Genomic DNA, 19,875 nt, shown 5'->3' with positions numbered 1-19,875 from the left:
GTTTTTATGTTCACTTGATTATTGTGACGTCGGTTTGTAGGCTTTGATCAAAGTGTATGCTTCATAACTTGTATTATCTTTGATGTTATCATTCATCCCAAATGTGAAGAAAAGATATTCTCATTCGAGTGAAAAATCTCATACTAGCATTTATTAAAATATCCTTATAGATTCGATAGAAATCTAGCAAGACATTGGATAGATGAAACTTCTTTTAAGATTATTCGAAAGATTTATAAAAATTAATGGAGAAAAATGCAATGTTCATTCTACAAGTGTATGCTCCATAACATTCATTATTCGTGATGTTATCATTGATCCTAGATTAGAAGTAGGCTAAAGATATTGTGATTCGATTACAATATCTTATACTGTACAAGCATCTATTGAGATATTTCCATAGATTCGATAAACATCTAGCAGAAACTTGAATTATTGAAACTTCCCAACTAATAGTCAATAAAAAGACAATGACTATACTTCTATATTCATTCTTCATACATTTTCGCTACTATTATTGCAATACTAGCAGGTGACCCGTGCTCGTCGAGGGTTCAATTAGGAACTTGACAAAGTGAAAACTTGACATGATGAAATCTTGAAGAAATGAAAACAGACTGTTTAAACAGGCCTATAAAGGCAATATTTTATTTATTATATTTGCAATTCATTTCTCAGGGCTACTGAAGAAATCAACCAATGTTATCAAATGAGCAAATTAGTACTTTTTTTTATCGCTATTACGTCATTTGTTTCAGCCCATTAGACCATTTTATTTTAACACTTTAATGGTCTCAATGAAATGACCATTCTCGTTAAGAATGGAAAAATCACCCACTTAATCTATTGATCTACTAATCTCAGATTTATCAATTTACTCACTTACTTTCTACCTACTTGTCTATCCACTAACATTACTGTTATTTTTTGTGAAACAGATACAACTTGGCGTTTATGGTGCTGACCTACTTTCTGCCAATATCGTCAATGAGCTTCACCTACATTAGGGTTGGCATTGAGCTGTGGGGCAGTCAGAGTATAGGAGAGTGTACCCAAAGACAACTAGAGAACATCAAGTCGAAAAGAAGGGTGAGTTCACAACATTTACTCTTTGATTATAAATATTTTGACAAATTAATTCAACCTTCTATTTCGTATTATAAATAACATCAAGCATCAAGGTGTTAGTTTTATATTTATTTTTATCGGAATTAATGTTGTATCCCTTATAGGCTAATCGATTAATTCCATTTTATAGTCTACATTTAAGTTTAGTTTTATTTATCTAAATTTTAGTTTTATATTATTTATTTTCATCGGAATAAATGTGGTATCCCTAGGCTATATACCTAATCGAATAATTCTACTTCATTGACTTATTCTATAGTAGTCTACATTATGTTGAGGAATCTCAATATAACTGATGTGAGAGTAGACAAACTCATCACACTCTACAACATGTTCAATCAATAATTGAACTACAAATTATTTCATTTTTTAACTCAATTACAACTTATTACAATTTTAAATTCATGAATATCATTCAATACAGATATATCAATAGCTCTATGGTGGAAACATACATGTCTTAAATAGTTATGATTGTATTTTCGTTAACGATGTAACACATTGAGCATTGATTAGATAAGAGATCAACTTGAACCTTACTCATGAATCGAATAATATTATTCAAGATTGTCCCAAATTTGGAGGATGAATTGCTTATTAAATTTACAACTTGAACGGTAATTCTCGGATTTGATCACCGTATCCAATGCTCGATAATATAATTATTATTCAATATTTTATCTCGATTATGATGCAGTGGGTGTATATTCATCTATTTATTTATTCATTTATATTCCAAATGCACAAATCAAATTCATGATTAGAAAAGGACCAACAGGCCTAGCTCAAAACTGTTCCCTTCTCGAATTGTGATAGTAGTAAGCCAATGTCTAAAAGGTAGGTTAAATATGTTGCTTCACTTTCAATCAAATTCCGAGTCAAGAAATATACAATTCAGAATTTAGAATTCAAATGGATTGGAAACTCAAAAGAATAAAAATATTGCACCAAACTGTAAACTGTAAAGTTTTCAAAACCAAATCAAAGTGACATAACCAGCATTTTGATTTGGATAGTATATAGTAGTATAAATTGGAAATGGGACAGTTTTGGGCATGAGCCTGATGTGCCTTTCCTTATGTTATGTATTTGTACATAATGTGATAAATGAATGAATAAATAAAACTGAGAAGTTGAAACTGAACACTTTCAAGTGTTCGGAGAGTAAAGTAAGTTTTGATGAACAAGTAAACATACATTAGCTTCAATCTAGGTCTAGGCTATAGGTTACAACAGAGAAAATAGAATAATCTTTATAGGTTTTCTCTGGTTGTATTCTAGCGATCCTGTTCTAGGTCTTGTAGGTCTGAATCTTGGATTATTTTTATCATCAAGGTTATTAATCCTTGTTAAGATAATAATTTACATTGAACTTTTTCACAAAATATTGGAAAACCGGATCACACTAAAACTCATAAACACAGTACAGTAATTATCTCTGTTACATTGGCGAATCACTATTTGAGTTGCAATATATTTGAGAAAAATAGCACATGGACTATCTTATTATTTTATCTTTCAATGTTATAAAACTAGTGTTATCTGCATTGTGAATGGATAAATAAATAAAAGTTTTCAACTTCTATCTAATAGTACTAGACTGAATTTGAATTCAACTATAATTTCATTCCATAAATGTGACTGCACAGGTATGAATCAATCTCCATGTTCAACGCGGAACGGTGATTCTCGAATCTAATCACCGTATTCAATACTCGATAATAATTATGTTATTCAATATTTAATCTCGATCATGATGCAGTAGCTGTTTGTAGAGTAAAGTGAGTTTTGATGTACAAGTAAACAGACAGTAGCTTCAATGTAGGCTGTAAGTTGCATCAGAGAAAATAGAATGAAGGGTTACACTGGTTGCATTCTATAGTCCGTACAAATTTACTTCAGTCTTGGCGCAGAGAGACGGCGGGAGATCAGCAAATAACAGTGATCAATACAGTCATAGGTAGAAGCGCAGTTGCTAATTTGTCAGTCGTCTGACCGCTCTCAGACAGAAAACTTCGCATGTGCAGCATGAGCATTTATGAACAGTCACTAGAAGTTGGAAATCGCTGGCCGCTTCAAAACGGCAACATCGCGCCTCTGTATCCCTCCCACTGTATGCTTTCTCTGCTGCGCATGTCCATCCCAAGTAAGAAGTAATTCTGTACAGAGTATAGCAATCCTGTTCTAGGTCTTGAAGGACTGAATCTTGCATTATCCATCATCAAGGTTATTATTCCTTGTTGAGATAATAATTTACATTGAGATATTTCACAAATTATTGGAAAACCGGATCATACTAAAACTCATAAACACAATACTGTAAACCTGAACTTTAAAAAAACATTTAACAGTCTGATGATGACCAACAACAGGTCGAAACGATCATCACTACAAAAGTAAGTGCATTTTCACTTCAAAAGTGTTTTTTAAAATTCAAGTTTAATTTTAACAGTGAAAAAGTATGGATATACAACAGAACAATAATGTAATTATATCTGCCACATTGGTGAATCACTATTTAAGTTTCAATAGAAAGTTCAATTCAATAGTACTAAACTGAATTTATTCAACTATAATTCCATTCCTTACAATGTGACTACACAGATATGAATCAATCTCCCTCTGTGCACAAATATGATCAATCTCCCTCTCTGCACAGATATGAATCAACTATAATTTCATTCCTTACAATGTGACTGCACAGATGTGAATCAATCTCCCTCTCTGCACAGATATGAATCAGTCTCCCTCTCTGCACAGATATGAATCGATCTCCCTCTCTGCACAGATATGAATCAATCTCCATGTTCAACGCTGAAGAGGATCATGTTCTGAATTGATTCATAATTTGAAATCAGCAATCAACAAGTTTAAGAGCGGACCAATGTTAACATGATAGCCTGCTCAATGCGATAAGCATGTTCACATGGATTGGATGTCCGCTCATTCCTTATCTGATGTTCCAGCTCTGTTTCACTACTCAGAAGTCCCTTCTTGTGTCATTCTGATGGGTTTCCTACTTAGATCCACTTCAAACTGTCATCATTGGTTAAATGGGAAACATAGATGATACTTATGAGGAATGCTGAAAGTCTGTTAGTTCCCAACTTAGATCCTCATCAAACTGTCATTATTGGTTGGACGGGAAGCATAGATGATACTTATGAGGTATGCTGAATGTTTGGAGTGGATCTCTCTTTAGCAGGAGACAATCAATGGGCCATATGAATAAAGTTGAGCATTTGCCTATACTTCTAAAATATGGAGCATTTGCTTAATTTTCTATGAATAAACGTGAGCAAAATCTTTTGCTCATGCTCATCAAAAAAATAGTTTGAGCATTTTCTCAAAAGTAAAAGCTTATACTCAAAATTGTATGAATAAAATAGAGCATTTGCTCAACGTTTGAAGCAAATGCTTCAAAAAAGGTGAGTCCAGTCTAGAGCAGCTTATCACCTTTTGCTCATAGTAAAATGGCTGAACTAATTCGTATGAGGAAGGGGAAACTATACCAAATACGATCACAACCAATAGTTGAAAACTATAAAACTGTTTTCAGATTCAACCATGATATATATCACCATTATTCCCACAAAAGAATAAATACAAAAGATAGCTAGCTACCTGATATGAAGATAGCCATCACAAAATAGGAAATAGGCTTCCAAGAACATAAGAGTGTAGACGATTATAAGAAGGCTATTAATATTATAAGAATATGCTGAAGATTATTATAGAGATTACATTTTTTCACGCTATTATTTCAAAATTCCAAACTCAACTAACTTAAAACTCAATTCATAAATAGAAAACAGAGCAGACGATACAAACACAAGCGGTGCCCCCCTACTTGCATATTTAGCGCTTCCGTGAGCTATAAAAACAAAGTGAGGCTACAAAAGCGAATCAGCTGATGGAAAATCTTCGAAAAACGTGAGCATTTGCTTCAGAGTTCAGGAGCATAAGGTAAGAGTATAAGGTAAAGCTTATTCATATAAAAATGAGCAAATGCTTTTGCTTCTACCTTTTGCTCATGAGCAAAACCTTATGCTCCATGCTCTTGCTCATGAGCATTTGCTCTGTTTTTATTCATATGGGCCAATGTCGTGGTGCAGAGATGTTGATGTGATCTAATGCCAACGTTAGTAGACAGAACGTTAGTTCTGTCTACTAACTTTGATCTAATGCAGCACTCCAGTTAACAGCTTTGACTTATGTATCTGGAAATGGAGACGAGATGAAACATGTGGTTCACTTGTATCTTTCAGAACTCGTTGAATAGGGATCATTTTAATTATCCATAGTGGATGCTGACAGAGTGCGGATGAGTTCAAAGTGGATTTGGACTTATAGACTATGGACTTGAACTACAGTCTCAATGAACAAGTTTATTCAGTCTGTTCATATAGTTTAGTTACGTTCAGATGAGTTTGGTTCAGTTCATTTTAGTCCATTAAATCATAGTCTAAATGAACAAGTTTGTTTGGTCATGTTATTTAGTCATGCTATTTATCAAGTCTGTTTATCTAGTCATGTTCCTTAGTGAGTTTAATTAGTTTAGTTCAGTTCATTCAATCTATATATATAAAAGCGAAATGGCACTCACTCACTGACTGACTGACTCACTCACTCACTCACTCGCAGAACTAAAAATCTACCGAGCCAAAAACGTTAAAATTTGGTATGTATGTTCAGTTAGCCCTTTAGAGGCGCACTAAGAAATCTTTTGGCAATATTTTAACTCCGAGGGTGGTTTTTGAGGGTTTAAAGTTCGTCTTTTATCATGTATATTCTTCTTATTCTCTTAATTATAATTGAAAAATGTCCATACCATATGTTAATATAGAACTATAATCTAGAGAGAGTACCTCTTCGAAACAGTAATGTTGTTAACTGGTAACTAAATTAATAATTTTGTCAGGTTGGCATTAAGTTGAGTTGACTCTGTTAGGTTGGCCCCAAGTTAAAGATTGAAATGCATTTATCGCGGAAAAATTTATTGGGCACTGCTACTTCAATTAGAGCTATTCCTGGGAATATTATATTACTAGCCGTCAGGCTTGCTTCACTCGCCATATTCGTTTAGCCAGACGTTTAGTCTGGACCCCCGACTGGATCGTCCTACAAATGAAAAATGCAGGCGAGCGAAGCGAGCCTGCTGATCTCATTCTTGGACGATCCAGTCGGGGTTACAGGGGGCGGAGCCCCCTGGCTAGACGGATATGGCGAGCGAAGCGAGCCTGACGGCTAGTTTAGTATGTTTCCAAGTCTATGCTTGAATCTTGTTTACACTGATGGACGATTTGATTCGTCACATCTGGTCGGAGAGGATTTTGATGTTGAATTGGTCTCTCATTAATGGTATGTGAAGGGATTCATGTTATAGGGTCAGCAGTCAGCACCTGATCAGCGTTGGTTTTCTACCCTTGTATGACATGAGACAAGGAGACAGTTCTAGCACCGCACCGTTGTTTTTACGCTAAGAAAACATATAATGAACTACCAGGATATTTCATCACAATTATGAAAATTCACTATTGAATCATGAGTAGATATATTCTCTTAATAAATATAATATGTAATTTTCGGAATAGAATTGATTGTTGAAGTGATTTCGGATTGAGAATTCGGATGGATGAACTGGAGAAAGATGAGTGGTGTTCTTTGTGATAAGAGAGTGAATTATTGTCAAATGAAGGGAAAAGTGTATAGATCAGTTGTGAGGCCAGCTATGCTGTATGGAACAGAAACATGGCCCATTTCAAAGAAACAGGAACGAAAGATGGAAGTGACTGAGATGAGAATGTTAAGATGGATGTGTGGGGTTACAAGGAGAGATAAAATAAGAAATGAATTGATCAGAGTCACTGTAAAAGTTGGACCACTGGGAAAGAAAATGCAGGAGACAAGGATGAGGTGGTTTGGGCATGTACAGCGACGGGAGGAGGACGTGCAGGATTTGGTTTTGGATGGTGTTAGAGGACGAGGTAGACCTATGATGAGGTGGGGAGATAGAATAGCGGCTGACTTGCGGGAGAGTGGTTGGAGGAAAGAGGAAGCATTGGATAGGGCTTTGTGGAGAGGCAGACTAAGAGGATGGAATGCCGACCCCATTTAAATGGGATAAGGCACAGCCAAAGAAGAAGAAGTAATAGAATTGATTGCTACTATCAAAAATCAACTATTCATATTGGATCAGATGTACAAGGATAACTTGAAACTGGAAGGCTATGGAAACGGAAAGTAACAACCGTGCCGTTTCCACTGACATTATAACATAAATGTAAAGTGACATTATACAGAGACCAGCATACTAATCTGACGATTTTGTAGTATTATTGTTATGTTTGAACCACTGTCATTGAAAAGGCAGGAATGTTGTACATCGACAGGTCTATTCTTGCCATTTCAGTAGCACGTATGTCGTGGTCAAGTGAACATCAAGCGATTGTGATTGAAGCTTATTTCCAAAATAATGACTCAGTTATTTTAACACAGCGTTTATGTCGCAGACAATTCAATAATTTAAATCGACACGCGCCTGTTTCCAGTAGGAATACGATCTTGCTGTGGATAAAAAATTTCAGGAACACTTTGTCCGCTTTAAAAACGAAACCAGCAGGATGAAAACGAACCATGAGAACGCCTGAAAAACGTCGGAGTAGCAGTTACACGGTCTCCTCGACGTTCAGCAGCGAAACATGCTGTTGCGCTAGCCATTTCTGATCGAAGTGTACGACGAATTCTACATTCTGACCTAAAATTTCATCTCTATAAGATAATGTTAGTGTAACAACTTGATGCAAATTATTGGGCACATTGCAAAGCCGCTTGCGAGATCATTCTCGAAAATTTCCACCAGGATGCCGTTATTCTTTCAAGTGACGAGGAACATTTTCATTTATCGGGATTTGTGAATAAACAAAATTACCGTTATTGAGGAGTCAATGATCCACAGAACTGAAGGAAGTCATTCAACGAGAAATTGAAGCAATTCCACAAGTAATAATTGAGCGAGCAATGGAAAATTCTAGGATTAGGTTAAGTGAGTGCGTGAAAAGTAACGGAAATCATTTGGATGACATAATCTAAAAACAAAAAACTTTGTGAGTAATCCATGTAAGTCACTATAAATTGCAAAATTTTATCTTTAATTTGATATATTCTATGATTTATTTGTACGAAACACACTCTGGTTATTATCCCCCAGAAATCGTCAGGTTTCTATGCCGGGCTCTGTATAACCTACTTATGTCTAGGGGTAATCGGATTATCTCACATATGTTTTTCAATTAAATAATGTACTTTCATCACTAAATCAACATTATACTTTCATCTATATATATATATATATTATATATATATATATATATATATATATATATATATAAGCGAAATGGCACTCACTGACTGACTGACTGACTGACTGACTGACTCACTCGCAGAACTGAAAATCTACCGGACCAAAAACGTTCAAATTTGGTAGGTATGTTCAGTTGGCCCTTTAGAGGCGCGCTAAGAAATCTTTTGGCAATATCTTATCTCTAAGGGCCGTTTGCACAGTGACAGTTTAAACTAAACTTTCATCTTAAACTGGATTCAATCCGTATCAAGTACCGTTTGATATAATGTGTTTCATTTTGAGTTTAAGCCAACAGCTGATTAAATTCAGTTTAAGCTTTGACTGTGCAAACGACCCTAAGGGTGGTTTTTAAGGGTTCAAAGATCGTCTTTTAGCATGTATATTCTTCTTATTCTCTTAATTATAATTGAAAAATTTCCATACCATATGTTAATATAGAACTATAATCTAGAGAGAGTACCTCTTCGAAACAGTTGTTAACTGGGTAACCAGAGAAAACTCCTATAATGAGAATAACAACGTAGTGCATTTATAATATCACGCATAAGTTAGCATAAGTTAGTTCTGCATTGTCCCACCAGATCGCATAAGCATGTCAACAGTCGCTTGTAACGGCTTGAAATGAGTGGAAGGAGTAAAGTGGGCTGGCATGGGAATATGGAAGGAGAGTGTCAGTCTTTTGATCCGGTTTTTTATAGCTGCATCTGGCAGCCTGCCAGGCTTTCAACTCATTTCTGAGGAAGCCTCAACAATAATAATTATTGCAAGCACAACCAAAGGCCAATTAGTGGCCTATTATAAAAGACAAACAATTTCATTCCTTTGTGACATGTAGCTTTCTGCTCTGACAACACTAGAGCTGAATTATGAATATATATAATTTCTATTTTTCTATAATCTGTTGATATGATAAGTTCTTTAATATGATAAGGAGAAGAAAAGGAGGATGATAAGAATAATGAGAAAAATAAGAAGATTTTATTATTATTCTCAGCTCTTCATTTTCTTCACGTTCTCTTCCTCTTCCTCCTCCATTCTCATCTTCATTTTCTTCTTCTTCTCCTTATTCTTCTTCTGCTATTTCTTTGTTTCTTCTTTTTCTCCTCCTCTTCTTCCTCCTCCTAGAAGAATAAGAAGACACGAAGAAATAGCAGAAGAAGAATAAGATGGAGATGAATAAAATGAAGATAAAAATGGAGGAGGAGGAGCTGAAGGAAGAGGAGGAGAAGGAGAAGAAGAAGAAGAATAAGAAGAAGAGGAAGGAGAAGAAGAAGAAGAAGAGGGAAGAAGAAGGGGAAGAAGAAGAAGAAGAAGAAGAAGGGGAAGAAGGAGGTGATGGAGTAGGAGGAAATGTGAGTGTTAACTATTGTTAACTATTATTAGGAGGAGAATCTCTTTTTTCAGAAAAATTATGGCTTCCATATACTTGATCAGGAAATAGTTTTCTGGTTGAATCTCTCTAATTAGAAACTACAACAAAATATAAGGGTGAATATAATTATATTAAAGCATGCATACCGCGTGGGGAATTTTCAGTAATTATTGAGAATTGTATTGAATACTTGCTCTCGTATTGTGAAACACATATTTCTCATTTATAATTTGTGAGAGGAATTCTCAAATGATACTTGTTCTCTTATTGTTAAACTCTCATTCTTTATTTTTTATTTGTGAAAAGGAAAACCAACTCTTCATGATCCAATAATAATGTATTTAATAAAAATGAATCATTAATTGAAAAGTATATGTATGATTATGAATTCATACTATAAGTACCCTACAATATATATTCCTTCTGAAAAAATGATAATTCTCTAAGACAAGTGGATTGGTTGAATGCCTGTTTGAAAGACTACGAAAGGATGACAACCTCTTCAACCAACTCGGAGGGCATTTCTATTCTAGAAATTTAACTCTCATACACTTAAAACAGGATAATGTGTGGTAAATTCCAATTTCTTCCAAACTCCACATTATTTTCCTATAATCGGAGAGAATAGTTGGGCATATTTTAAGATATTTTTTAAAATTGCAATTTATTCAGTTTATAACGCTTTTATGATGTGAGTGTTATCAAATTCAAATTCAAATATTCTTTACTCCATACAAAAAACAGATTACATTGTAATACAGAGCATGTTTTACTGGAATACCCCTACAAGACTATTCGTCTGAGTGTAGGGGGTGGGTTCCTGTTACAGTGGGTAGCCAATAGTCTATTCATAATACTATATAGGTAATAGAATGCCCGACTTTAACAAGAAGAAGGTAAGTATAAGATAGTTTGTATTATAATTATGAAATTAAAAATTACCTATTACATTGTACATTGACGAAATTTCATAAACAGAAAAAGATTGAAAAGAGTAACATATATATTATACAGATTCGAGAATTGGAATATGAATAAATTCTTGAGATTGCATGAGTGGAATATATTTTGTATATACTTATTGTAAAAAATAATGGTAGCTTCTCATATAAAAAGTTACCGAGGAACAGAAACCAGCCGATTCCACAGTGACTATTGAAAAGAATATAGTAATGAAGATGTGTAAATCTATAAACGATTAAATAAAGTATGTGGTAAATATAAAGAGAAGAAAGGTAAGTTATGAAAATTTATAAGCTCTCAAAAATGAAAAAAAATCTATGTATGTATAAGAAAAGCTATCAAATTAATAGAGATGATCTTAGTGCCAATAAACAGACTGAAGCAGGCTTTCTGACGACTCCCAGCCCAGGCGGTATAGCCACCCCTCCACCTTACTCTTGAATGCAGCCATATCAGTTCTTATCTCAGCGGGCAAATTACGATAGACCATTTGAGCCAAATAAAAAGGTGTCCTCAGCTCCACTCCATGAACCACCTGCGGCGTCGCAAAACCGAAGTTAGCTCTATACCGTGTAGGATAGGTATGTAAAATATCTGATAAAATTTTAAGTTTATTAGTTTTTATGTAGATCAATAAAGATTTAATGTACAATTGCCTTACATTTAAAACTGTAAATTCTGTAAAAAGTTGTGCTTTTGGATATCGGCATTCCTTATTTAAAACAGTTTTGATCATTTATCCTAATAAATAGGATGCAAAGAACTTATAACAGCTCGTCTGGGCGCCTAGATGTCTTCTGGTTTTCTCGCGCTAAATTCCGGAGAGCGTTATATGATAATTAAATCTTGTGTAAGCATGATCTGATCAAATGAATAGTTGGTGTATAACTGCGCGAGGTCTACTGTTCACAGAACTACTAGCAGTTTTGTGAACAGTAGACCTCACGCAGTATTCTCATCCACCTGATTGAAACTATAGACCTTATGGAAATACAGCAATAGACTGGCTTCTCCACACATCTGTGTAATCACTTGTCAGCTGATTATGATGAATAATTCTTTAATCTGACTTTTACTGTAATATCGACTTATGAAGGAGGCTCCTTTTACCTTTCATATTATCCTTGAAATGCAAAATTTTCAAAAACCTTGTATATACGTCGACGCGCAATTAAAAAGGAACATACCTGTCAAATTTCATGAAAATCTATTACCGCGTTTCGCCGTAAATGCGCAACTTATAACATTTGAACATTTAAACATGTAAACATTCTAACATGTAAACATTAAGAGAAATGCCTAACCGTCGACATGAATCTTAGACCTCACTTCGCTCGGTCAAATATCAAGTTATGATGTTCATTTCTCTTCTTTTCTGATACTTTTTTAGCAGTCAGTCCAGTAGGAAATTCATAAACTGAAAAAAAACTACTCAAGTTTCATGATATTACGTGATAATAAATATTAATATGTTATAACAATAAAATAAATAATAATTTTATTAAGTGCAATGAAAGTGAAACGAGCTCTAATGTGTCTCCAAATTTATTATTAATCTTGGTAAACAGATCTTGAAATTAGCATTGCATTATGTTGATGATGTTTATTATTGTTATAAAATAATGATATTGAATGTTGATTGGCGAAATGGAAACATGGGTCTGATTTCTGATTACAAAGTCTCTTCCTTTAATTGACATCTAATGAATTGCGTGTGTTTTCTGTGTGAGTTTACCAAGGTTAATTGAATGGAACAATATGCCCACAACCCGGATGTTACACCGTTAGAGTTTTCTGTTTGGGGGCATTAAGCATTGGGGAGTCCGATGGTAGCAAGCATTCAAGAGAGACATCAGTGTTTTCAACACCCACCATTGAACGATTCTTATAATCAACCGTGACAAGTCCTTTCTGTGTGAAACACAAAATGCAATAGCCAAAAAGGTATCAGAGAAACATAGTTCTCCATTATATTATAATGGTACGATACTCAGTTTTCAAAAAAGTGACCAGCACTGATGCCGACTCCATAAGGTCTGGGTAGGTAGGTAGGTAGGTAGGTAGGCTGTGGAGCCCACCCAAAAAATATTTTGGGGGGGCTGAGTCCATAAAAAATTCTGATCAATTATATGGAAAAAACCCCTCCCCAGACCCCTAACCAATGAGCCCACCCAAAGATTTTGATAAGTCGGCGCCCATGGTGGCCAGGGTATAAAAGTGATAAATTCAGAATCTTCATGTTCAAATGCATGTTAAACAGCTCATTAGTTAATAATAGTCCAGTTACGAGATAGTGAAAAAGGGCAGTTTTGATAATTAGTTCCGAAAACGCAACATTTTTCGGGTAATGATTCTGGAGTATTGGATATCTTTACAAAAGTTGACCTTATAGAGCAAGTGAGAGAAAAATGAGTATATTGTGATTCCAGGCTATTAATTATGTATACTAACATCCTGCAAAAATTCAGCTTCACCAAATATTATGGATAGGGTGACTTATGTAGTTTAAATGAATGTAATAATAGTAATACATCAGCTTCTTCTTCTTTTCTCATGTTATCTTATTCTCTTCATCTCCTACTTATTTTTCTTCATCATCATGTTGTAGCTCTTCTTCTTTTTCTCCTTCTTCTGCTTCTTACTATTATCTTTTTGTCATCATGTTCTATTATTTATTCTTCTTCTTCTACTCAAAATCGTCATTTTATTCTTATCATCTACTCATCTTCTTCTTTTTCTTCTCCTCTTCTCCATCGTTCTATTCTTCCTCTTCTTCTCCTTCTTCTTCTTATTTTTTCTTCTTCTCATTGAAGAAAGAGAAGAATGGGAAGGAGTAGCAAGATAGAAATAAGAAGTGGTAGAACATGGTGTTGGGATGAAATGCAAAGAAAACAGAAGGCGGTTGAATAATATTATTATCACAATAGTCCTATAATTGCTTCACATGTTGACAGGTGTCTGGTGCCGAGTTGACTGTGTGTTTGCATCTGTGTGGTGTGTGTGTGTGTGTGTGTGTGTGATATTGTGAGGAGTGAGGGGCGACTACCTGTCAGTGGAGTGGGTGATAGAGTTGTTGTGAAGATGGAGTGCGGAAGGGGGGTGAGCGAGACCGGAGTAGGGTTCTGCGCGCAGTCTACAATCTGGCAAAGGAACTACCTCGATTATGCATGAACAGTATGTCCTATTCCGCTAGCCTTCTGTAGTAATTCTGTGCTGGTAACTAAATAATATTAATAATTTTGTCAGGTTGGCATTAAGTTGAGTTGACTTTGTTAGGTTGGCACCAAGTTGAAGATTGAAATGCATTTATCACGGAAAAATTGATTGGGCACTGCTGCTTCAATAGTAGTATAAAAAGGTCATCCTCAAGGTCATCCAGGTCAACCACCCCCAACCTCAAGGTCATCCAGGTCAACCACCCCCAACCTCAAGGTCATCCAGGTCAACCACACCCACCTCAAGGTCATCTAGGTCAACCACCTTAACCTCAAGGTCATCCAGGTCAACCACCTTAACCTCAAGGTCATCCAGGTCAACCACCTTAACCTCAAGGTCATCCAGGTCAACCACCCCAACCTCAAGGTCATCCAGGTCAACCACACCCACCTCAAGGTCATCTAGATCAACCACACCCACCTCAAGGTCATCCAGGTCAACCACACCCACCTCAAGGTCATCCAGGTCAACCACCTTAACCTCAAGGTCATCCAGGTCAACCACCCTAACCTCAAGGTCCAAAAAATAAAAATAAAATAAAAATAAAAAATAAAGAAAAAAAATAAAAAAATAAAAAAAAAAAAATAAAAAAAAAAAAAAATAAATAAAAAAATAAAAAAAAAATTAAAAAATAGAAAAATATTAAAAAAAAAAATTAAAAAAAATGAAAAAAAAAATTGAAAAAAAAAATTGAAAAAAAAAATTAAAAAAAAATAAAAAAATTAAAAAAAAAAAAAAAAAAAAAAAAAAAAAAATTGAAAAAAAAAATTAAAAAAAAATAAAAAAATAAAATAATAAATAAATAAAAAAATATATATAAATAAATAAAAAAAATAAATAAATATAAAAAAAAAATTGAAAAAAAATTAAAAAAAAACCAGTACGTGTGTGTGTGTGATTTTGGCGTATTGGTTTTGGATTACTTCCATCTTTATCAACATCAAGAGTAAGTACCAGTGCATTTTATAGTTCTATAATATATATATATTTATATTATATTCATGATTCAACAATTAAGTCCAAAAGAGTAGAATTTTGAAGTAGTTTGAGACTGACAATTAAATTCTAAAATGACAAGTTTAATTATGAATTAGGTCCCAATACATAGAGTAAATGACATATTCAAAAATGACTAGTGTAATTATGAATTAGGTTCCAATACATACAAGTTAAGAGTTTAATTGTGAATTAGGTTCTTTGAGTTGGTGGTTGTAATCCATCCTAACCTATAAACGTATAATCATAAAGTATATCCTAGACCTCCATTTCACATGATTGTAATTCATCCTAACCTAAAAACCGTATAATCACAAAGTAGATCCTAGACCCCCATTCACATTCCCCCATCCCCACCCCACCCCCACCTCACCATACAGCTCCAGACCATCATCCCTACATGAGAACATAAACACCTACGAAACTCCATCCCCAACCCACCCACACACCCGACCCACGATCCCAGATACCAATTCACCACCTTCATCCCCCACATCTGTTGATAGTGATATATAAATAGAGTTGAATACTGCATACCATACTAATACAATATTGTTTTTCTATATTACTAGCCGTCAGGCTCGCTTCGCTCGCCATATCCGTTTAGCCAGACGTTTAGTCTGGACCCCCGACTGGATCGTCCTAACAAATGATAAAAATGCTCAAATGAAAAATGCAGGCGAGCGAAGCGAGCCTGCTGATCTCATTCTTGGATGATCCTGTTGGGGGTCCAGGGGGCGGAGCCCCCTGGCTAGACGGATATGGCAAGCGAAGCGAGCCTCACGGCTAGTACTAATAATAAATTATAAGTAGCTGAACATATCAATCTGAGCCATCTATCTGCATGAGGATTTTTTCCTCATCACCTCATCTATTACTGGTTCAATATGTTCTGAAAACAGCCTGTCATAAATCAACTCATGATTGATGATAACTGATATTTCTTCGTGGTTTGTTTAACAAGCCTGAATAATATTTGTTTGCATTTCCCTCGAATGTGGCAAAAATTCCTCACATTCCAAACAGCAATTTATAAATACTGTAACTTACTTCAAATCAAACATACAACGACGAAATTCATAAATACTATGTATTCTAGAGCAAATATACTACACGACGGAATTCATAAATACTGTATCTGAAAGCAAATACATAACACACGACTTTGTCGAATTTTTTATTTGCCTTCAATTTTGCACCCACGTATCTTGTTAGACTCACTCCATATTGTCAGCTTTGTTTGAATGGGAAGCATTAATATGATATGCCATGTGATATGCTGACAGTTTGGAGCAATGAGTACCATTCTAGACTCCTGTTAAATTGGTGAAAAAATGAAATTCACCAGTAATGATGACGAATGATGTTTGATTCGCAAACATTGACTGAATTCATCGTATCGGTGTATTATGTTGACTTGGAATCACAGTTTGCTTTGTGTAGTTGTCAGTTGATACAATTTGGAGTGTTGATTTTCGTTTAAAACTTGCCAACTGATAGGTCCTCCATCAAAGTTTGGAAATGTGTGGGCTACCAGATCCATAGTCATTGGCCTGTCATTTATTAATTAGGGTGAAATTATATTCCATCTTATATTGATTCCAAATTTAATTATTGATATTTCATCAACTAAATTTTGAAAGCAGCCTTGTTTTGTAGAGGACATATTGGAATACATTTTGCTATATCATCAACAATATGATAAAATGAAAATTAATCTATTAGTTCCATGAGGAAACTTGATTTTTAGAAGCCTGTTGATTCAGATACATTTTTTCGAGGGCATATTCGAATACAGAATTTTTATCTATCATTAACATGATGATAAGATGGAACTTCATTTATTAGTTTTAAGAGGGAACAATTTATTTTCAGAAGCCTATTGATTCAAATTGTTTCTAAGTTGAAATGATTCAAGAGAATGATTTCATGGACTGTAGTCAAATCCTGATTTTTTCCGTAGTTTTTTGACTTAGTGGATAAAAATGCATGCTACTGTATTTCCAAATCCGAGCAAATGCAAAGAAGAAGTAGATAATATAACACTGGAGCTTCTTATTTTGTGACACCTGTTCCAGAATATTCCTTATTTACTTTCTCAACTTAACTGGTTGAGGATTCATTCTCAACTTATTCCTTCTAAATAAGCTTGGATTACAATGCAGTTGGGGGAGAAGAATGTATGAAAGTTAACTCGGGGTAAACTCTTCATAGACAACAATTGTCTAATTGTCTAATTGCCTAATTGTTTCTCATTGTCAATTTATTCATTTACCATTTCCTACTCACCTTCTTCTTTCCTTCTCCACTTACTTACTCTTCCATTTTCCTCTTTCAATCTCTGTGCCAATTTTCCCATCATTCTTTCACCGTTTTCTCCAACATAATAAATATTGTAGAATTACATCTTGCTGGTCTATCCCTTCCTTCATATAATATATCAATACACTTTAAGAAGCCTATTGATTCAGATTTTTTTCAATTAAGATGATTCAGGAGAATTATTGCAGTCCATTCCATGTACTGTAGTCAAATCAAACCTTCCACAACCCTTTCCCTCCTTCTACCAACTCTCCTTTCTCCTTTCTCTTTTCTCCTATATTTCGTCTTGCTCTTAACCTCCTCTCATTTCTCTCTCCTTTCTCACTCTTCCTCTCCCCTCCCCACCTATCTCTTCCCTTTACTGCTTCATCTTTCCTTATCACCCCTCTATTTCATTCTTCCTTTTTCCCTCTACACCTTCCTCTCCACATCCTCCTTCCTCTTCACTCCAATTCTCATTCTCCTCTTCTCTCTTCCCAACTCTTCTTTTCCTACTCTCTTTTTTCCGCCACACCTACCTTTTCACTCAATTACAGTCTCTTTCCTCACCTCTTTTCTATCTCCTTCACTCCTTTTTTCCCTATTCTCTTTTTTCTTTCCTCTGCTCCTTTCTCTTCCGTCTTTTCCTTTTTTCTTCACTTCTCTCTCTTATATCTACTTCTTCAATTCTCTTCACTTCTTCTCTCTCTAACTTATAGTTATTACAAATTGCTTTTTTCATATTATATACAGCTCAATAATTATTTTCTTAATTTATATTTTGTAAACTCATCCATAATTTTGCTGTATTGTAAGCTATTGTATGTAATATAAGTGTATAAGCCAATATAAATTGTAAACTACATGAATAAGGTACGCAATCAATCAATCATTTTCCTTCACCCCTTTCTCATCCATTCACTTCTTTCTCATCACCTTCCTCTTTCCTCTTCCCATTTCTTTTCTCTCTTTTCTTTCCTCCGCTCTTCTTTTTCCTTTATTAGTTGCTATTGATCTAACCTAATCTTCCTCTACTTCTTCCTCCCCCTTATCTTTTTTCTCTTAACTTATCTTTTTTCTCCCCTTCAAACCTCTCCTTCTTCCTCCCATTCTCCCTTTCTCTCCTCTTTCCTCTCTCCTACTCATCTCCTCTTTCCTTTCTGTTCCATTTTCCTCTTTCTCTCCCCAATTCCAATTTCTCTCCCCTTATTTCCGTACTCTGCCCTTCACTTCATCCTCTTCCTTTTCCACTTTCCCTCTCTGTTTCCTTCTCTCTGTCAATCTCTCATAATTGTGGCGCATGCGACCGCAGAGGCCATCACTCACCACTGCACATGTTTTGCCTGTTGCTCAGTTATACGGACCTAAACGGAAGCTTCACCGCAGAGTCGACATTGCGGCTAGATCGCCAAATAACCGCACTGCCATTCCAATCGATCCACAACTACTCAACTGTCACAATTTCCCACCAATAAACATCAACACTTCCCTCCAAACAATTCTGACAATCTAAAGTGAATCTCCCTTCGCATGTGATTCTATGTTATCGACTTCATACTGTCAGGATTCCTCACGAATGATACCAATGCTCCCCCTCCCAATAATGCTGACAATTTGAACTGAATCTCTTCTCGAATGTGATTCCATGTTATTGACTTCAAACTGTCAGAATTCCTTACGAATGACACCAATTCTTCCCCTTTAATCAAAGCTGACAATTTAAAATGAATCTCTCTTCGAATCTGGTTGATTTCAATGTGTCAGCGTTCCTTTAGAATAGTATATATGGTTCCAATACAACAAATGATGACAGTTTGAAGTGTGAATCACATTCTGTTGTCCACCCAAGTTTATGCACGTGTGAGATCAGATTTTCAGTTGGAGTTATTGGAGTGAATTCTAGTTATGAACTACTCAGACAGAACACATCTATTTTAGGGAATGAATGAAAAAGACTAAAAATTTAAAGAAATTAAAAAAAAATCTGGTGTGGCACAACTTTCCTTGCCGTTATGAACATAATTATCACCTGACGCTAGTGTTCCCGCGCATCTCAAGTCTACTATTCAAAGATCCAAGCCAGCTGGTGACAGGACAATAACGCTGGAGACACACAAAGTTTGCTATCTCCTCATAGTGAATGATTTAATAGAATCAACAGTTGCCAACAGTTTGTAATTGAAATAATAACATTTTCTAGAATTTCGAGCTTATTTTCAATTTCAGGTGAAAATGTTACTGAACATTAATTAAAGAGATTTTCATTCTCAATCTTTTCCATTTGGAATTTTTCGTTTAAATTGTATCTAAAGCCTGATAATTGGGAATCTAAAATCAAACTTTGCATAGATGAGGCGGAGCTCCTGAAATTTTTACTGATATGGAACTTGTGGCAGTTGATAGAGCTTATCAATGACTATTTTAGGTTCAAATTTGATCAAAATCGTTCAAGCTGTTTTCGAGAAAATCGCGAAAACCCCTGTTTTTGACAACATTCTCACCATTTTATCCGCCATCTTGAATTGCATCAGATCGA

At 35.1% G+C, this 19,875-nt stretch overlaps 1 protein-coding gene across 2 annotated transcripts in view; it reads left to right on the top strand.

The window, feature by feature from the left end:
• Nucleotides 1–19,875, top strand: part of LOC111046070 (tachykinin-like peptides receptor 99D) — a 580,669-nt gene that overhangs the window by 470,856 nt on the left and 89,938 nt on the right. For both annotated transcript variants that reach the window (XM_039420712.1, XM_039420713.1), the window contains exon 4: nt 939–1,089. In XM_039420712.1, the coding sequence (XP_039276646.1) occupies nt 939–1,089 (151 nt within the window). The remainder of the gene's footprint in view (nt 1–938; nt 1,090–19,875) is intronic.

The sequence above is a fragment of the Nilaparvata lugens genome, chromosome 2 (assembly GCF_014356525.2).
Source record: "Nilaparvata lugens isolate BPH chromosome 2, ASM1435652v1, whole genome shotgun sequence".
Lineage (NCBI taxonomy): Eukaryota > Metazoa > Arthropoda > Insecta > Hemiptera > Delphacidae > Nilaparvata > Nilaparvata lugens.
This window is presented reverse-complemented; position numbering and strand designations above follow the sequence as displayed.